Below are 14526 nucleotides of genomic sequence, written 5' to 3' on the forward strand. Positions count from 1 at the left end.
GTACTTGGCAAGATACTCAGAAAAGGTCTCCAAGGAAATCATCAGGACTGAAAACCAACACAGTCATATTTGAATTTGCCCAGAAAGACCTTTTTCTGCCAGAGACTGAAGGGGAAAGCTGGGGCCAGCATGTTAAGACACAGAATGCCTTAGCATATTTTTCTTGCCAACCTGCAGATCCTTGGCTTCAAAGCTGCTCAGAAAACAATTGGGTAGGGTCGAAGGTCTCAATCAAGATAAACAGACCATGAATATTCAGATAGCATTTGTCAGGACATTTTTGGATTTTCTGAATGGAAGCTGGAGTTTGTATACAAATTCCATGCTAATCTGTAGCCTTTCGGTAGCATCACCTAATCATTTGCAGCACCCCTCTCCCTCCCCCATAACACCCTGGCTTCAACCCACTTACCCAGCCCATAAACCCTACTCCCTCTTGTCAAGTTTCCTCCCCACCAATGAAAGATAGTTTCACAACCAGTCTGTGAATTACAGAATCTCTTTATTCCAGGAAGGTAAACCAATTCATAAGCTCTGTGTAGTGTAGAAAAATGCATGGAAACTCTTTGAATTGGAAACTCTTTGAGACTGGCAGAGGGACACCCACCCTACATGACAAGATGTGGTTGGGACAGCACCATGCAGGCCTGACTTGGGGCTCTGATCCACTTGGCCCTAATCCTGCCAGGTTCTTCCCCATCTTCTTTCTAAATTAACTAACACACCATCACACCCAGACCCTCATTACCCTCAGGGGTTAGAGCCATCCAGCAGGTACCTCCAAAGTCAAAAGGAGCTGAGGCAAGTTCAATCTTTGTTTGCAATGGCTCCTTGGTCCCTTGTCTCCACAGGAGACAGCTCTTCCCCTACAGCTCTTCTTATTCACTCAAAACATATATAAGATTCAAGATCTTACTACTAGCTGTAAGAAAACCAGAACAACATCCCACAGTGGGGAGGTGAAGAGAAGGGGCACCACGTCTCTTATTTTCTCCTCGGCCTTGGGTCACACTACATTCTGTGAGAGGCCTCCTCCACCACATCTTTTCGTTTAATCTATGAACATTTTTAAAGAAATATACAGAGAAACATTACAATTCATATTTATCTGGAATACCAGTTTACCTATGTAATCAAGCCAAATGGTAAATTTGAAATCAGAATCAGAGTGCAAGTCCTGGATTATTTGTTTTTCCTCATTGCTGCCTTGCGGGGACATTGTTATAGCCAGCAGAACAAAACCAAGGGAAGAATATGTTCTAGGAGTCCAATTCAAACAATTTAACATGCTTGCAGGAAAGAGATCATTTTTTATAGATAGAAGGAATAGGCATAGGGAGAAATTTATAGTCCAACCCAGAACCTTACCCACTAAATTATAATCTCTTTATGAGCAGGGGCATAGTGGGTTGCTAGGCACATAGTAAGTGCTCAGAAAATATGGGTGGATCAAGGTGTTGCAATGAAAACTCACCTAAACTCCCACATATAGCTAGCTCAATATTCACAATAAATAATCACCCATCACAGAATCCCATGATGACAAATCAATGCACAAACTGTTCTCACATTTAGTTCAACTGCATCCTTAAAAGTTTGGGCCTCAGAGAAACGTTTATAAATGGAAATTCAGCTATTAAGCAAGTTCTGTGAAATAATGCACTACATTAACTCATTAATGCAATAATTTCAGAATCTCAGAAATTGTATTTCTTCATTGCTTAATCAGTATGTTGATGCTGTAGATATTGAGAATCCTTACTAAAATTGTTTACATTTTTGTAAAAATATACTGTTTATGTGTGTGTAAAATTATGAGGTTTCTTCCTACACAGATGTTCACAATAGCTATTCTGGACCTTCCCACTTTTCTTTAATGTTCAGTCTCCCACTTCCTGTCTCTTACTCAGATCAGACAGGCAACCTCTCAACACTTACTTCAGAATGTCCTTACACCCTCAGGTGGACTTTACTCCCTTTTATGCCTAAGAAAGGTCCAGAATATGACAATAGGGCACAGAACACCCTACCTCCAGCCTTTGGAATTATTTCTCCTCAGACTGTTCTGCCTCCCTTTTACATGCTCTATTTCCCAACATCCTGGCTTCCACATTTCTTCCCATATTCCATCTCTAAGAAATCTCACTCCCATGAATTCATTTAGAAGACTCACAAAATCTGGAACTCCATCTCTCGACTCATGTTTCTGACTATTGCTTCAACGTTTCCAAATGCATGTTCCATGAACACCTCAAACACAATTCTGCTCAAACAAGAGCATAATCTCTACTTCCTCCAGTACCCTCTTCTTCTCCTGTTCCTTTTGTTAATAAGATTACATCACCTCAAGACATTCAGCCTAGAAATTGACTGACAGTCCGCCTGCTGTGTCTCTGGATCAACCACCATGTTTATACTGAAACCATAATCCCCATAGGCTACTCCCAGTCAATTACTAACAGCAAGAGAACTAATGCAGGCCCATTCTTGCAAGCTGTGGGACCCCCTCCCATGGGCAACTTTGACTCAAGGACTCTCATTTGGACTGACCAAAAGTTTCTTAGATCTGTACTGCAGTCTAAGAGTTTCCTAGCCATTTCTCCTTCCATCCCTCTCCCTTTCCACCAGGGTCAGATCTGCATCACAGTCTAAAGGTTCCCCTGCCTTCTCTTGTTCCCACTCCCAGTAAATTTCTTGCATATCTAATATTGTCCTGGTGAGTATTTCTTGGTGGACCTGAATGAATGCACATTTAAAATCTCACCTCTAAACTCTCCAACAATCTCCCAGCTGGTCTCCTTGCCTCTGATATCAGAGGCACTCTGCAAAACACAGTCATGTCACTTCCCTCTGTAATAACTGTTATCTTCTCATTACAGAGAAAAAATAAATCCTTTATCATAGCTCTGAGCCCCCCCATACCTTGTTTTCTATGCCTTTTGGCAGCCTGATATTCTACATACATGGTCATTCACCATATCAAAATAACCATGTTATCTCTATACCTCCATGTCTCTGTCTTAACTTCAGCCAAAGCATTCTTCCTAATTTACAGATCTCACTGCTACTCAATATCTATCTCCCTATTATTTATAACCTATAGTCAGGGTCATATCTTTATCATCCTTTACCCCTTGATTCTTACCCTCAGTGCCTAAAACGGTAACTTATCTTCAATAGAAGCTTCCCAGTAAATGAGAAAGGGAAGCAGACGGAGGAAGCTGTAAAATTAGCTTTGATGATAGCTTATAACCCATTGGTGACAAAAGTGAGTAGATGGGGACATTTAGTGTATGGGCAAATGGACCTGTGTACCATAATAGTCCTTAGGAGTAACACTATATTTACAATATAGTGATACAATATGACTGATTTCATTTTGATAACATTGAATAATTGTAACAGATAAAATTATTTATAATTTATGATAGAAATATGTGTTAATTTGGATGAATGTGGTAGTTTAAAAATGTCTGCAGGGAGGGGCGCCTGGGTGTCTCAGTCAGTTAAGCTTCTGACCTTGGCTCAGGTCATCAAGCCCCATGTCGGGCTCTGTTCTCTGACAGCTCAGAGCCTGGAGCCTGCTTCAGATTCTATGTCTCCCTCTCTCTCTGCCCCACCCCTGCTTGCATTCTGTCTCTCTGTCTCTCAAAATTGAATAAACATTTAAAAAAAATTTTTTTTTCAATGTCTGGAGGGGAAAAAAATGTCTTCAGGATATTTTTAGGGCAGTGAAACTATTCTGTATGATACTATAGAGGTAGACACATCATTATACATTTCTCCAAATCCATAGAATGTACAACACCAAGAGTGAACCTTAATGTAAACTATGAACCTTGGGTGTTGATGTGTCAATGGAGGTTCATCAGTTGTGACAACTGTATCACTTTGGGGGGCGGGGTATATTGATAATGGGGGAGGCTATCTCGAGGCAGGAGGTATGTGGGAACTCTGTGCCTTACACTTAATTTTGCTCTGAACCTAAAAGTGATCTAAAAATTAAGTCTAGGGGCGCCTGGGTGGCTCAGTCGGTTGGGCGGCCAAGTACGGCTCAGGTCATGATCTCGCGGTCTGTGAGTTCAAGCCCCACATCGGGCTCTGTGCTGACAGCTCAGAGCCTGGAACCTGCTTCCTATTCTGTGTCTCCCTCTCTCTCTGCCCCTTCCCTGCTTGGTCTCTGTCTCTGTCTCTCTCTCTCAAAAATAACATTAAAAAAATTTTTTTCAAGATAAATAATTAAGTCTAGTAAAAAAATACATCTGTACATTCTTTTTAAGTCCTCCTTTCAAAGGGTGGAGACATAGCATATCCCCTAGGTCCTCCTTTGTTGTAAATGGCACGATCCCATCCATTTTGTGTGTATGTGTGTGTATACACATATATACCATGTCTTCCCTGTTCATTTTTTTTATTCCACTGTGTGTATGTGTATGTATACACATATATACCACATCTTCCCTATTCATTTTATCAGTGGACACAGGTTACTTCCATATCTTAGCTATTGTAAATAATGCTGTGCTAAACATAGGGGTGCATGTCTTTTCAAATTAGTGTTTTCATTTCCTTTGAGTAAATACCCACTAGTGGAATTATTGAATCATATGACATTTCTATTTTGAAGTTTCTTTGGAAAGTTCATACTGTTTTCCAGAGTAGCTGCACCAATTTACATTCCTGCCAACAGTGTAAAAGTGTTCCTTTTTCTTTCTCCACATCTTTGCCAACACTTGTCATTTGTTGTCTTTTTTATTTTAGCCATTCTGACAGGTATAAGGTGATACCTCATTGTGGTTTTGATTTGCAGTTCCCTGATTATTAGTGATGTTGAACATCTTTTCATATGCCTGTTGGATATTTGTATTTCTTCTCTGGAAAAATGTCTACTCAGGTCCTCTTCCCCAGATTAATTTAATCTGATTGTTTTTTAGTATTGAGTTGTATAACTTCTTTATGTTTTGGATATATTATGCTAAGTAAAATAAATCAGACTGAGAAAGACAAATACCATATGACTCCACTCTTTAGCAGAATCTAAAAAAATAAAACGAATGAGTAAACAAAAAATAGAATCAGACCTATAAATACAGAGAACAAATTTGACTGATGGTTGTCAGAGGGGATGGAGGGGAAGGGAGTGGGCAAAATGGGTGAAGGGGAGCAGAAGATACAGGCTCTCAGTTATGGAATGAGTATGGCATGAGAATAAAAGTCACAGCATAAAGAATATAGTCAATGATATAAGGAATAGCACTGCATGGTGACAGATGGTAACTGCACTTGTGGCAAGCACAGCAGAATGTATAGAGTTGTCCAATCACTATGATGTACACCTGAAACTAATGTAACATTATGTGCCAACTATATTCAAATTAAAAAAAAAAAAGCACACGTTTTTAAGTGAACATTAATTCCCCTTCCCTTGAATTCAGGCCAGACTTAATAACTCATTCTAATCAATAGAAAGTGGTGTTAAGTGATGCTATAGGAATTCCAAGATTATGTCATAAAAAGGATAGCTTCTGCCTGCCTTTCTTTCTCTCTTGAATCACTGGCTCCGGGGGAATTCACCTGTCATGTGAAGACACTTAAGCAGCCCTTGGGAGAGACTCATGTGGGGATGAACTAAGATCTCCCACACACAGACAGCACCAACTTGGCAGCAGTTGTGAGTGAGCCACCTTGCAAGTGGCTCCTCCAGGCCTAGATGAGCATCCACCAACATGTGGCAGCAATATCATAAAAGACTCTGAGCCAGGACCATCCAGCTTGGCTGCTCCTGGATTCTTGACCCACAGAAACAGTGAGGATAATAAATGTCCAATAAATATTTAAGCCATGGAGTTTTACAGTAACTTCTTATACAGCAAGAGATAAAGGATATAGTAGCTTCCTCCCCCGCCCCCCCAGCCCCCACCACCAAAAAGTCAGTTTTTAAAATATTTTAAAGAAGTAATTTCAGGGGCACCTGGGTGGCTCAGTCAGTTAAATATCCCATGCAGCAGCGGTTGTGAGATCAAGTCCCTGAGATAGAGCCCCAAGGCCAGCTCTGCACTGGGCATGGAGCCTCCTTAAGATTCTCTCCCTCCCTTTGCCCTTCCGGGGTGATGGTGGGGTTCGTGGGGTTTGGAGCTGAAGGCCAAGAATTCTTGAAGACATCTGGTGCAAAAAGGTGATTTTATTGAAGCACAGGGACAGGACCCGTGGGCAGGAAGAACTGCACTGGGGTTGTGGAGTGTAACTGGTTACAAACCATGGATTTGGGGAAGGTAAAGTCCACAGGCAAGTTTCCGCTGAGACTTCCACATGCTAAAGACTCACAGATTACTGGAGGCCTAGCTATTGTCAAGCTAAATTTGTTTCTCCCCCTAGCAAAGCATTAACATGAACACAGTAGGGAGTTCCTGGAGAAATGTTATACTCTTATATTTGCCACAAGTATTTGTCAATGGGCTGCAGGTTATAAAAAAATTTAGTTTTATCTGCCATTTCCTTCTCCTTTGTTCCCCATATCACGATGGAGGGGTGATGTTGGGGCTCCAGGAAACTCAGTCTACAGGTTACTGGAGATTAGGCTATTGATGGATTGCCTTTTTCTGGTAAACTGGTGTACTCTATCAGTTTAACCATTTGTTTTGTCCTTTCCTTTGTCCTTGTGATGAGGGAGGATGGGGCAAGCTGAGGGCAAAGTGCAGGCTAACAGCACCCTCCCCACCCCAGGTGGGTTGTGTATGATAATCCTTGGACACTCTAGGCTCCCAAAACAGGAAAGGACAAAAAAACCCAAATGGTAAACTGATAAGAATCTCCACCAGTTTACCAGAAAGAGGCAATCCCATCATTTCCTAAAGTCCAGGAATCCCTACTGTCTTAATGTTAATGCTTTGCTAGAGGGAAAAACAACCTTAGCTGGACAAAGCTAGGCCTCCAGAAAGTCTTCAGCATGTTAAAGTCTCTTTGGAAACTGCCCCTGACCCCATAAAATGGTCACCCTCCACCCCCGCACTTATAGTGCAGCTCTTCCTCTTCAAGAATTCTTTCTTGGTCTTCAGCTCCAGAGCTCACGAACCCCCCATTACCCCAAAACTTTATCACTTGGGCAGCCAGAAGTGCCTGAGGAGTATCACCCATAATCCCACTTGGGGGAGGGGGGGTGCTAGCTTGTATTTTGCCCTCAACCTGCCTCACACTCCATCAATATCATTTAAACTTTACTGTTTTTAAGTTTATTTTTATTATTTATTTTGAAAGAGAGAGAGAGTAGGGGAGACAGAAAGGGAGAGAGAGATAATGCCAAGCAGGCTCCTCACTGTCAGTGCTGAGTTGGAGGCGGGCTTGATCCCACAAACCATGACCTGAGCCTAAATCAAGAGACACTCAACCAACTGAGCCAACAGGCGCCCCAATAAGCAGTTTCATTTATATAAAATGTTTGATGATGCTGGATGAATTCCATTATCCATTAGCAAGATGAAAAGGAAAAGTTGTTTTTACATGTTATGTTCTTTGTCCCAGTCACAGGACCTATTTTATTTGGGCTCTCATCAGCATGTTTACATGTTTGTATCCTTTATATGTCAATAAATAAGTCCCAAACATTTTAATGCTAAAAATGGTCAATTTATAAAGACTGAGATTTCAACTTTGTATTCTAATTTTAAAAAGGGAAAAAACTGGGGTGGCTGGGTGGCTCAGTCAGTTAAGTAAGTATATGACTTCAGCCTTAATTCCTGATCTCACAGTTCTTGAGTTTGAGCCCCACATTGGGTTATCTGCTGTCAGCACAGAGCCAGTTTCGGATCCTCTGTCCCCTTCTCTCTGCCCCTTCCTCACTAGTTCTATCTCAAAATAAATAAATAAACTTTAAAAAATAAATATAAAATGAAAAAACTGATTATAATTTATTTCAGGACACATCCCTTTTAAAATATTTTCATTTCTCAACTTCTATTGGGATACACCTCCACATATTTAACTGAAATATCCCCGTGGTAATAATAAAAACTATATATGGTCTTTGTCTTTGGAATTTCTTGAGTAATGGGATTCCTTTGTTATTCATAAGAAGCCCTTGTAAAAAGTCATTTATGCTAATGAGTGTTTTAGGGTGGTGTCCCTAAAAAGCCTCAGGATGGGGCTGGTTAGAAAGACCTAAAAAGACCAAGTGATAAGAGGGTGGGAATTTTCTTAGCCTCACCCACAGACCTCTGAGGAGAGGAAGGGGTGGGGGTGGGAGGCTACAGATTAATCTCGGACAAAATTTGATGAGCTTCTAGGATGGCTAATGCATCCACATGCTGAGAGGGTGGTGAACCCCAAGTTCCACAAGGGAAGAAGCTCCTGTGCTCAAAACCCTTATGGACCTCACCCTATGTACCTCTTCATCTGGTGACTCATCTGTATCTTTTATAATATCCTTTAAAATAAACCAGTAAACATATGAATAAACATATGAAATGTTTCTGAGTTCTGTGAGCTGCTCTAGCAAATTAATCAAACCCACGAAGGGGATTGTGGGAACCTCCAATTTATAGCTTGTTGGTCAGAAGCACAGGTGGACTTGGGATTGGCATCTGAAGAAGAGGCAGTTTTGTTATTGAGTCCTTAATCTGTAGCATATTATGCTACCTCCAGGTGGATAGTGTCAGAATTGAGTTAAATTTGTAGAACACCTAAAGAATTGCTTTTGTCATGTTGGAACATACACTAGAATCCCTGAGTGATTTACATAATTATTCTGATTAAGATTCCATGAACAGAACTACAACAACATTAAAATACTTCCCTAATTATGCTTTTCATGCTGCATTTGCCATTTTCTGTTCTCAGTGAAGATACTGCCTTTATTCCTTTGCATTTTTCCCTTCTTATATGAAGTATATTTACACACCAAAAGAACATAGTCAATGTAAAGGTATTGTCTTTGCTTCTAACTGGAGAAGATATATTTCAACTCTTTATGTTGTTCCAGAAATCCCATTTCTCCATCCAACTGCTGAATACTCGCAGCATTTTATCCAAACTTCTCAGGGCACCTGGGACTTTTTAACTGTGTTTAACTTTTTAACTGACATATTTATATTAAGAAGGTAAGATATAAGCTTGAGGAAAGTGATTATGTTTACTCATATATTTTTCCTCACAGTGCTTTGCACATACTAGATGGCCGATGAACATTTAGCAATTTAGGCAATAGACTGACTTTCCAAGGTATCAGATCCACAGCCATCTGCCTAATAAGAATTCATGACAAAAATAAAAGGACAAGATAGATTCTATTGTAAGAGACTGAATACACAAATAGACAATGGCAGACCATATATTACCACAGAACTTTCACCCACAACCTGCAGCAACCTGCTCAAGAAACCAACACCTTTTCTATAACAAACTCCAAAAGCCAGCCTGCTGTAAGTTAGACTTGAAGAAAGTCAACTTGTTATCTTCAGTGACTATGCAGCAAACTGCACAATAACTTACATAATAATTGACCAAAAATTATTGGCCAGGACTTGATTAATAACTGACAGCTACCTTAATTTTGGTGCTGGCTTCTGATGTACGACCAACCATAAAAGCCAAATACACACCCTTAACCAATCACAGAGGATCCCTGCTTCTACTTGCCTCCCCTACATCTTCCGCATGCCAATAGCCCCCAACACTGGCATACCTGAAGCCTTTCCTTTATTTCACTATAAGGTTTTCCCATTCCTCTGCCAAAACAAAAGGCTGACTCCCCCTATAACAAGTACAGAATAAATAGTCTTTGCTTTTCTCATTTGACTGGTCTTCGTTTATTTCCACAGCTGCATAATGAAAATCCACTAGTATTAAAAAGACAAATTAATTCACATAAACTGGGAACTTGGCCAGGTAAAGGCCAAGGGTGAGCCTTGTCACAAACTGAGGAGTCTACAGACAGAACCCAATGATGGATATCATCCAGCTGAAAGACACCTGACATCTATCACCTGGGGAACTGTTATCCTGTTTAGGTGTCCTTGAGGTCAGTGCAGGAAAATGCCCAACCCCACTTGGGTGACATAGTTACCACCTGCAGCTGCATTACACAACACTCCTTCCATTAACCATTTATTAAATAACACTCTAAAAGATGTGGCTTAGAACATTAAGCTCCCACAAGTCTGTCAAAAGTCTCATTGTGACAGCTCAGCTGCTTAGTTCTGCTTGAACACTTTGAACATTAGAGGGGTTAATGTCTCCTTTCTTCCTCAGCATGCTCACAATAAGCAATGTGCAATTTTGTGTAAACTTTAAACCCTGCAGCTTCTGTGCAGTTCTGGACTAGTTCAGTCTGGTTAGCTTGAGATTATTTTACTGAGAATACTACACAGAGAGGCATACCATAGCTAAAAGTGATTAGTTGGTTCATACACAAAGTACTTTGAAATTTGGTATTATAAAATAGTTACTGTAGAAAATGTAGAAAAAACAAGGTAATAAAAAGAAAGCTAAAATCATCCCTCATGGCCCATCCAGGGAAATGAATGCTGCCATTGATATATATCCTTCCTATTTTTTTCTCTTTATGTGTATGTGGGTGAGGGAGAGTGGATTCACTTGAACAGGATAATAGGATTTTGAATTGAGTAGCTTTGCTTCTTTGAAGCATGATTTACTGAGAATTCAACTGATAATCAAGGTATTCTTTCAAAGCACTTAAGTGTCCAAGGGGAGGGGAGCATCCCTCAGGACAGATGAATCATCTGATTCTGTCAGGCCACTCTATCCAGTACATGATGGTCCCTCTGTGGCAGCCTCCCCCAGCCTTGTCCAGCAAAGCCATCACGACTCATCCCTCAATACTCAACCCTAGTGCTGCACCCATCACCCCTTCCCTCTCCCTGGTAGTGGGCTGAGTGTTTCCACATCTGTGCTCTCAGTATGCCACTGCATTTCCACCAGAGCAGTTGGCAAATGGCAGAGGGATTCTGGCATGATTGGATTTGTGCATATCAATAAACTGGATACTTCAGAGTCAGGAGTTTTCTACTTTGCAGAAGGCACAGTGAAAACAGTGGTGTAGACTTTGGAGGGTGGACAGTGGATCTGGGCTGCCTGGGTCAACTTCTGCCTCCACTGTAAGTTACGACATATCCCCTGTAAAACAGATGATACTGGTACTTACCTGATAGGATTGTGCTAAGGACTAAATTAACACATGAAAAGCACTTTTAAAAGTACCTACTATATGGTAAGCACTAAACAAATGTTCGAGATTATTAAATTATGTGTAAGAACTAACTCAAGGATCTCCATGGTGCTTACAGCTCTCTTTTTACTCAGCAATGAGGGCATTTAAGACTCATGTAACCAACTAGCTCTTGTTAGTTTCCTGTGTATACAGTGAACAAATATTGGGTCCAGAATTCCTCTCTGAATACAACAGAAAACAAGCATTCAACATGAAACTGTTTGGGTAATGCTACTCTACTATTAAATGGAAATGCTACTACTGGAGGTTACCCGGACCAGTTTGTTCTCCTCATGTGAAGGACATTCATTAACCATGACATGTGCACACCTCAGAATAAAACATTGATGCCTTGCTGACACATTCTCTGCCTGCCCCAACCAGAGCTCATTCTTCCAAGAAGCAAGCTTTGTTGGAAAGCCAATTCACTTCAAGGTGAGGGAGAAGGGGGTGGAATCCTGACTGTGCAATATTTTCTCTGAGTCATCTCAGAATAACCAGATGGAACCAGCCCCAAATCTCACAGAAGCCACTGGGTTTAAAGTTTACAGTTAAGTTGCAAATTACTTATCAGGAGTTCACTTTCAATGAAAGAGGAGAAATGGAATCCCCCAATGTTCACAGTATTCAGCTGGGAAGAAACAGCTGAACTTTTTTTAGAGAGGCGGCTTTGACATGTTCCCTAGGCTCTAATGCTCTTAAAGAACATCTTGTTTTAGAGTATATTGTAAGAATGGGTGACCCAAACATTTTCTGACTTTGAAAATCTCAGAAATGCATTACCTAAGGCTTGCTTTAAAAATATACAGCTCTTAGGGGCACCTGGGCGGCTTAGTCAGTTAAGCCTCTGACTTCGGCTCAGGTCATGATTTCACTACCCGTGAGTTCCAGCCCCATGTCAGGCTCTGTGCTGACAGCTCAGAGCCTGGAGCCTGTTTCAGGCTCTAGATTCTCTGTCTCCCTCTCTCTCTGCCCCTCCCCTGCTCATGCTTTATCTCTCTCTCTCAAAAATAAGTAAAGATTTTAAATTTTAAAATATACAACTCTTAAAAATATATACAACTCTTGGGGTGCCTGGGTGGCTCAACTGGTTAAGCATCCAACTCTTGATTTCGGCTCTGGTTATGATCTCACAGTTCGTGAGTTCGAACCCTGCTGTGGAGCTCTGCACTGACTGCACAAAGTCTGCTTAGGATTCTGTTTCCCTCTCTCTCTCTCTGTCCCTCACCTGCTCGCTCTCTCAAAAATGAATAAATAAATTTAAAATATATATATATATACAACTCTTCACTCTTTAAACATCCAATAAATCAGGATTCTGGTTTCCTAAAACTGAAATAGATAAGACTATCCCAGGACTGAATCAGTTCAATTGAACAAAATGTGCAGATTTTCCTCTAAGGGCAAGGTCTTTGCCATCAGAAGAAATGGTTCAGATCTGAAACCAACAAGGGGAGCAATTCTTATCATAACCTGAGTTACATTAGCCAGCTGGAGCTGGACTGGCTTCATACTTCAAGTTGTCTACTTTAAAACAAAATAAATTTTATCACTTCTTGGCCTTTTGGCTAAGATCAAGTATAAAACAAAATAAAGTTTGCCATCCACATATCTTTTGTGTTCTAAAAAAAAAAAAAAAACAAAGTTCCTTTTCTTCTCCTGACTCCAAAAGTCTAAGAGACAGCATCTCTGTGATTCAAAAACCAGATAACCCAAGAAAATTCTTTCCTGTTTAAAAGAGAGAAAGAGATGGGCGCCTGGGTGGCTCAGTCAATTAATTAAGCGTTAAGCATCCCACTTCAGCTCAGGTCAATGATCTCATGGTTTGAGTTCAAGCCCCATGTCAGGCTCTGTGCTGACAGCTCAGAGCCTGGATCCTGCTTAGGATTCTGTGTCTCCTGCTCTCTCTGCCTCTCTCCCACTGGTGCTCTGTCTCTCTCTCAAAAATAAATAAACATTAAAATTTAAAAAAAATTTTTTTAAAAGAGAAAGAGAGCGAGAGCTCTTCAGCTCTGCCTGACCCTTTGACATGCGGATTCTTGTCTCACTCCATTAAGTCAAGTACTCATAAAAATACCTCTGAAAGTCAGTCTTCAGGACTATTAAAAATATTTAAGTATGAAACTAAATTCTAAGTAATCCTATGAGTAAACTAAACTTTTTTAACCAGGCACAAATCTTTTTTGCATATTTCTTCATAAAAATTATTTGAACTTGAAGAGTACTGCTGCCTTACAGTAGATATAAGTAAATGAAATTGGACATAAGAGAACAATTTGAAGCTGTTGTGATATAAAGAAGCTTGGGCTAGGAGGCCTTATGTCTGCATCTCCTCCCATTTTTGTCACTTCCTTAGTTGTATATGATTATAAGCATGTCCTTTCTCCTTTCAGTATCCTGACCTGCAGAGGTGATGACATCTCAACCCAAAGGATGTGAGAACCATGGCCTGGGACATGGGGAGTCTTCCACAGCCTTGTGCACTGCCTTCCTTCCACCGGCAGTTTGCTGGCGCCTAGATAAAGAGCTAGAAAGGCGAGGCATGGACTCCAACCTAGGGTACAGAACTGATTGCTCCAGGAACTAAATATTCCACCCTCTCCCGCCCTTTGAGGTACTCGCACTGTTTTGTTTTAATAAACATATTCCCAGTACTGGGCAATCCTAACCCAGAGCTGGATTTTCAGAAACTGTAGAAGACAAATAGGCCAAAGCAAGCAGAGTCAAAGGGGAGCTCTCCCGGCAACTTACAAACAGGGTCTTCCATTTTCAAGGGTCTTTTCAAGCGGATGCTGGCAGGCACCGTCTTCTCAATCAGTTCATCAATACTCTAAAATGAAAAAACATAAATCCGTGAACACTAAAGGGAGAGGAAAGTGCTTCTGAGTTAAAGGAGTCACCTCTGTTTTGCATCTACAAAGGCTTGTGGGAACTTCATTTAAATCTCCTAATTAGTGTTTCTTAAAAAAAAAAAAAAAAAAAAAAAACAACTTTGAGCAAATCAGAAATCACTTGGAGGAAAGCAAATGAACTGGGGTAGCGATTCGACCACTCTAGGCTGGATTTCAGTCAGCAACCAGAGATAATTGGATAAACCAGGAGGTCCTCCTTTTGCAAAGTTAGGGTTCATCAGGAGGGCGAGTTGGGTTGAAAAACATAAGGTTCTGAGGCGCGAAAAGCGGGTGGAGAAAGTAAACGGGTGAGAGAAGCCTGGGGCACAGGAACGGAACTCGCAGGCTCGCTTCCACGCCAGGGCCCAAGATCCGGGGTGCGGGTCCCACGCGGAGCCAAGCAGAGCTTCAGGC

General features: G+C 41.0%; 1 protein-coding gene across 2 annotated transcripts in view; it reads right to left on the reverse strand.

Moving 5' to 3' along the window:
- GLDC (glycine decarboxylase) overlaps nt 1-14526 on the reverse strand; it is a 98808-nt gene that overhangs the window by 83737 nt on the left and 545 nt on the right. For both annotated transcript variants that reach the window (XM_042913543.1, XM_042913542.1), the window contains exon 2: nt 13973-14051. In XM_042913543.1, coding sequence (XP_042769477.1) covers nt 13973-14051 — 79 coding nt within the window. The remainder of the gene's footprint in view (nt 1-13972; nt 14052-14526) is intronic.

Source organism: Panthera leo, chromosome D4 (assembly GCF_018350215.1).
Source record: "Panthera leo isolate Ple1 chromosome D4, P.leo_Ple1_pat1.1, whole genome shotgun sequence".
Taxonomy (NCBI): Eukaryota; Metazoa; Chordata; class Mammalia; order Carnivora; family Felidae; genus Panthera; species Panthera leo.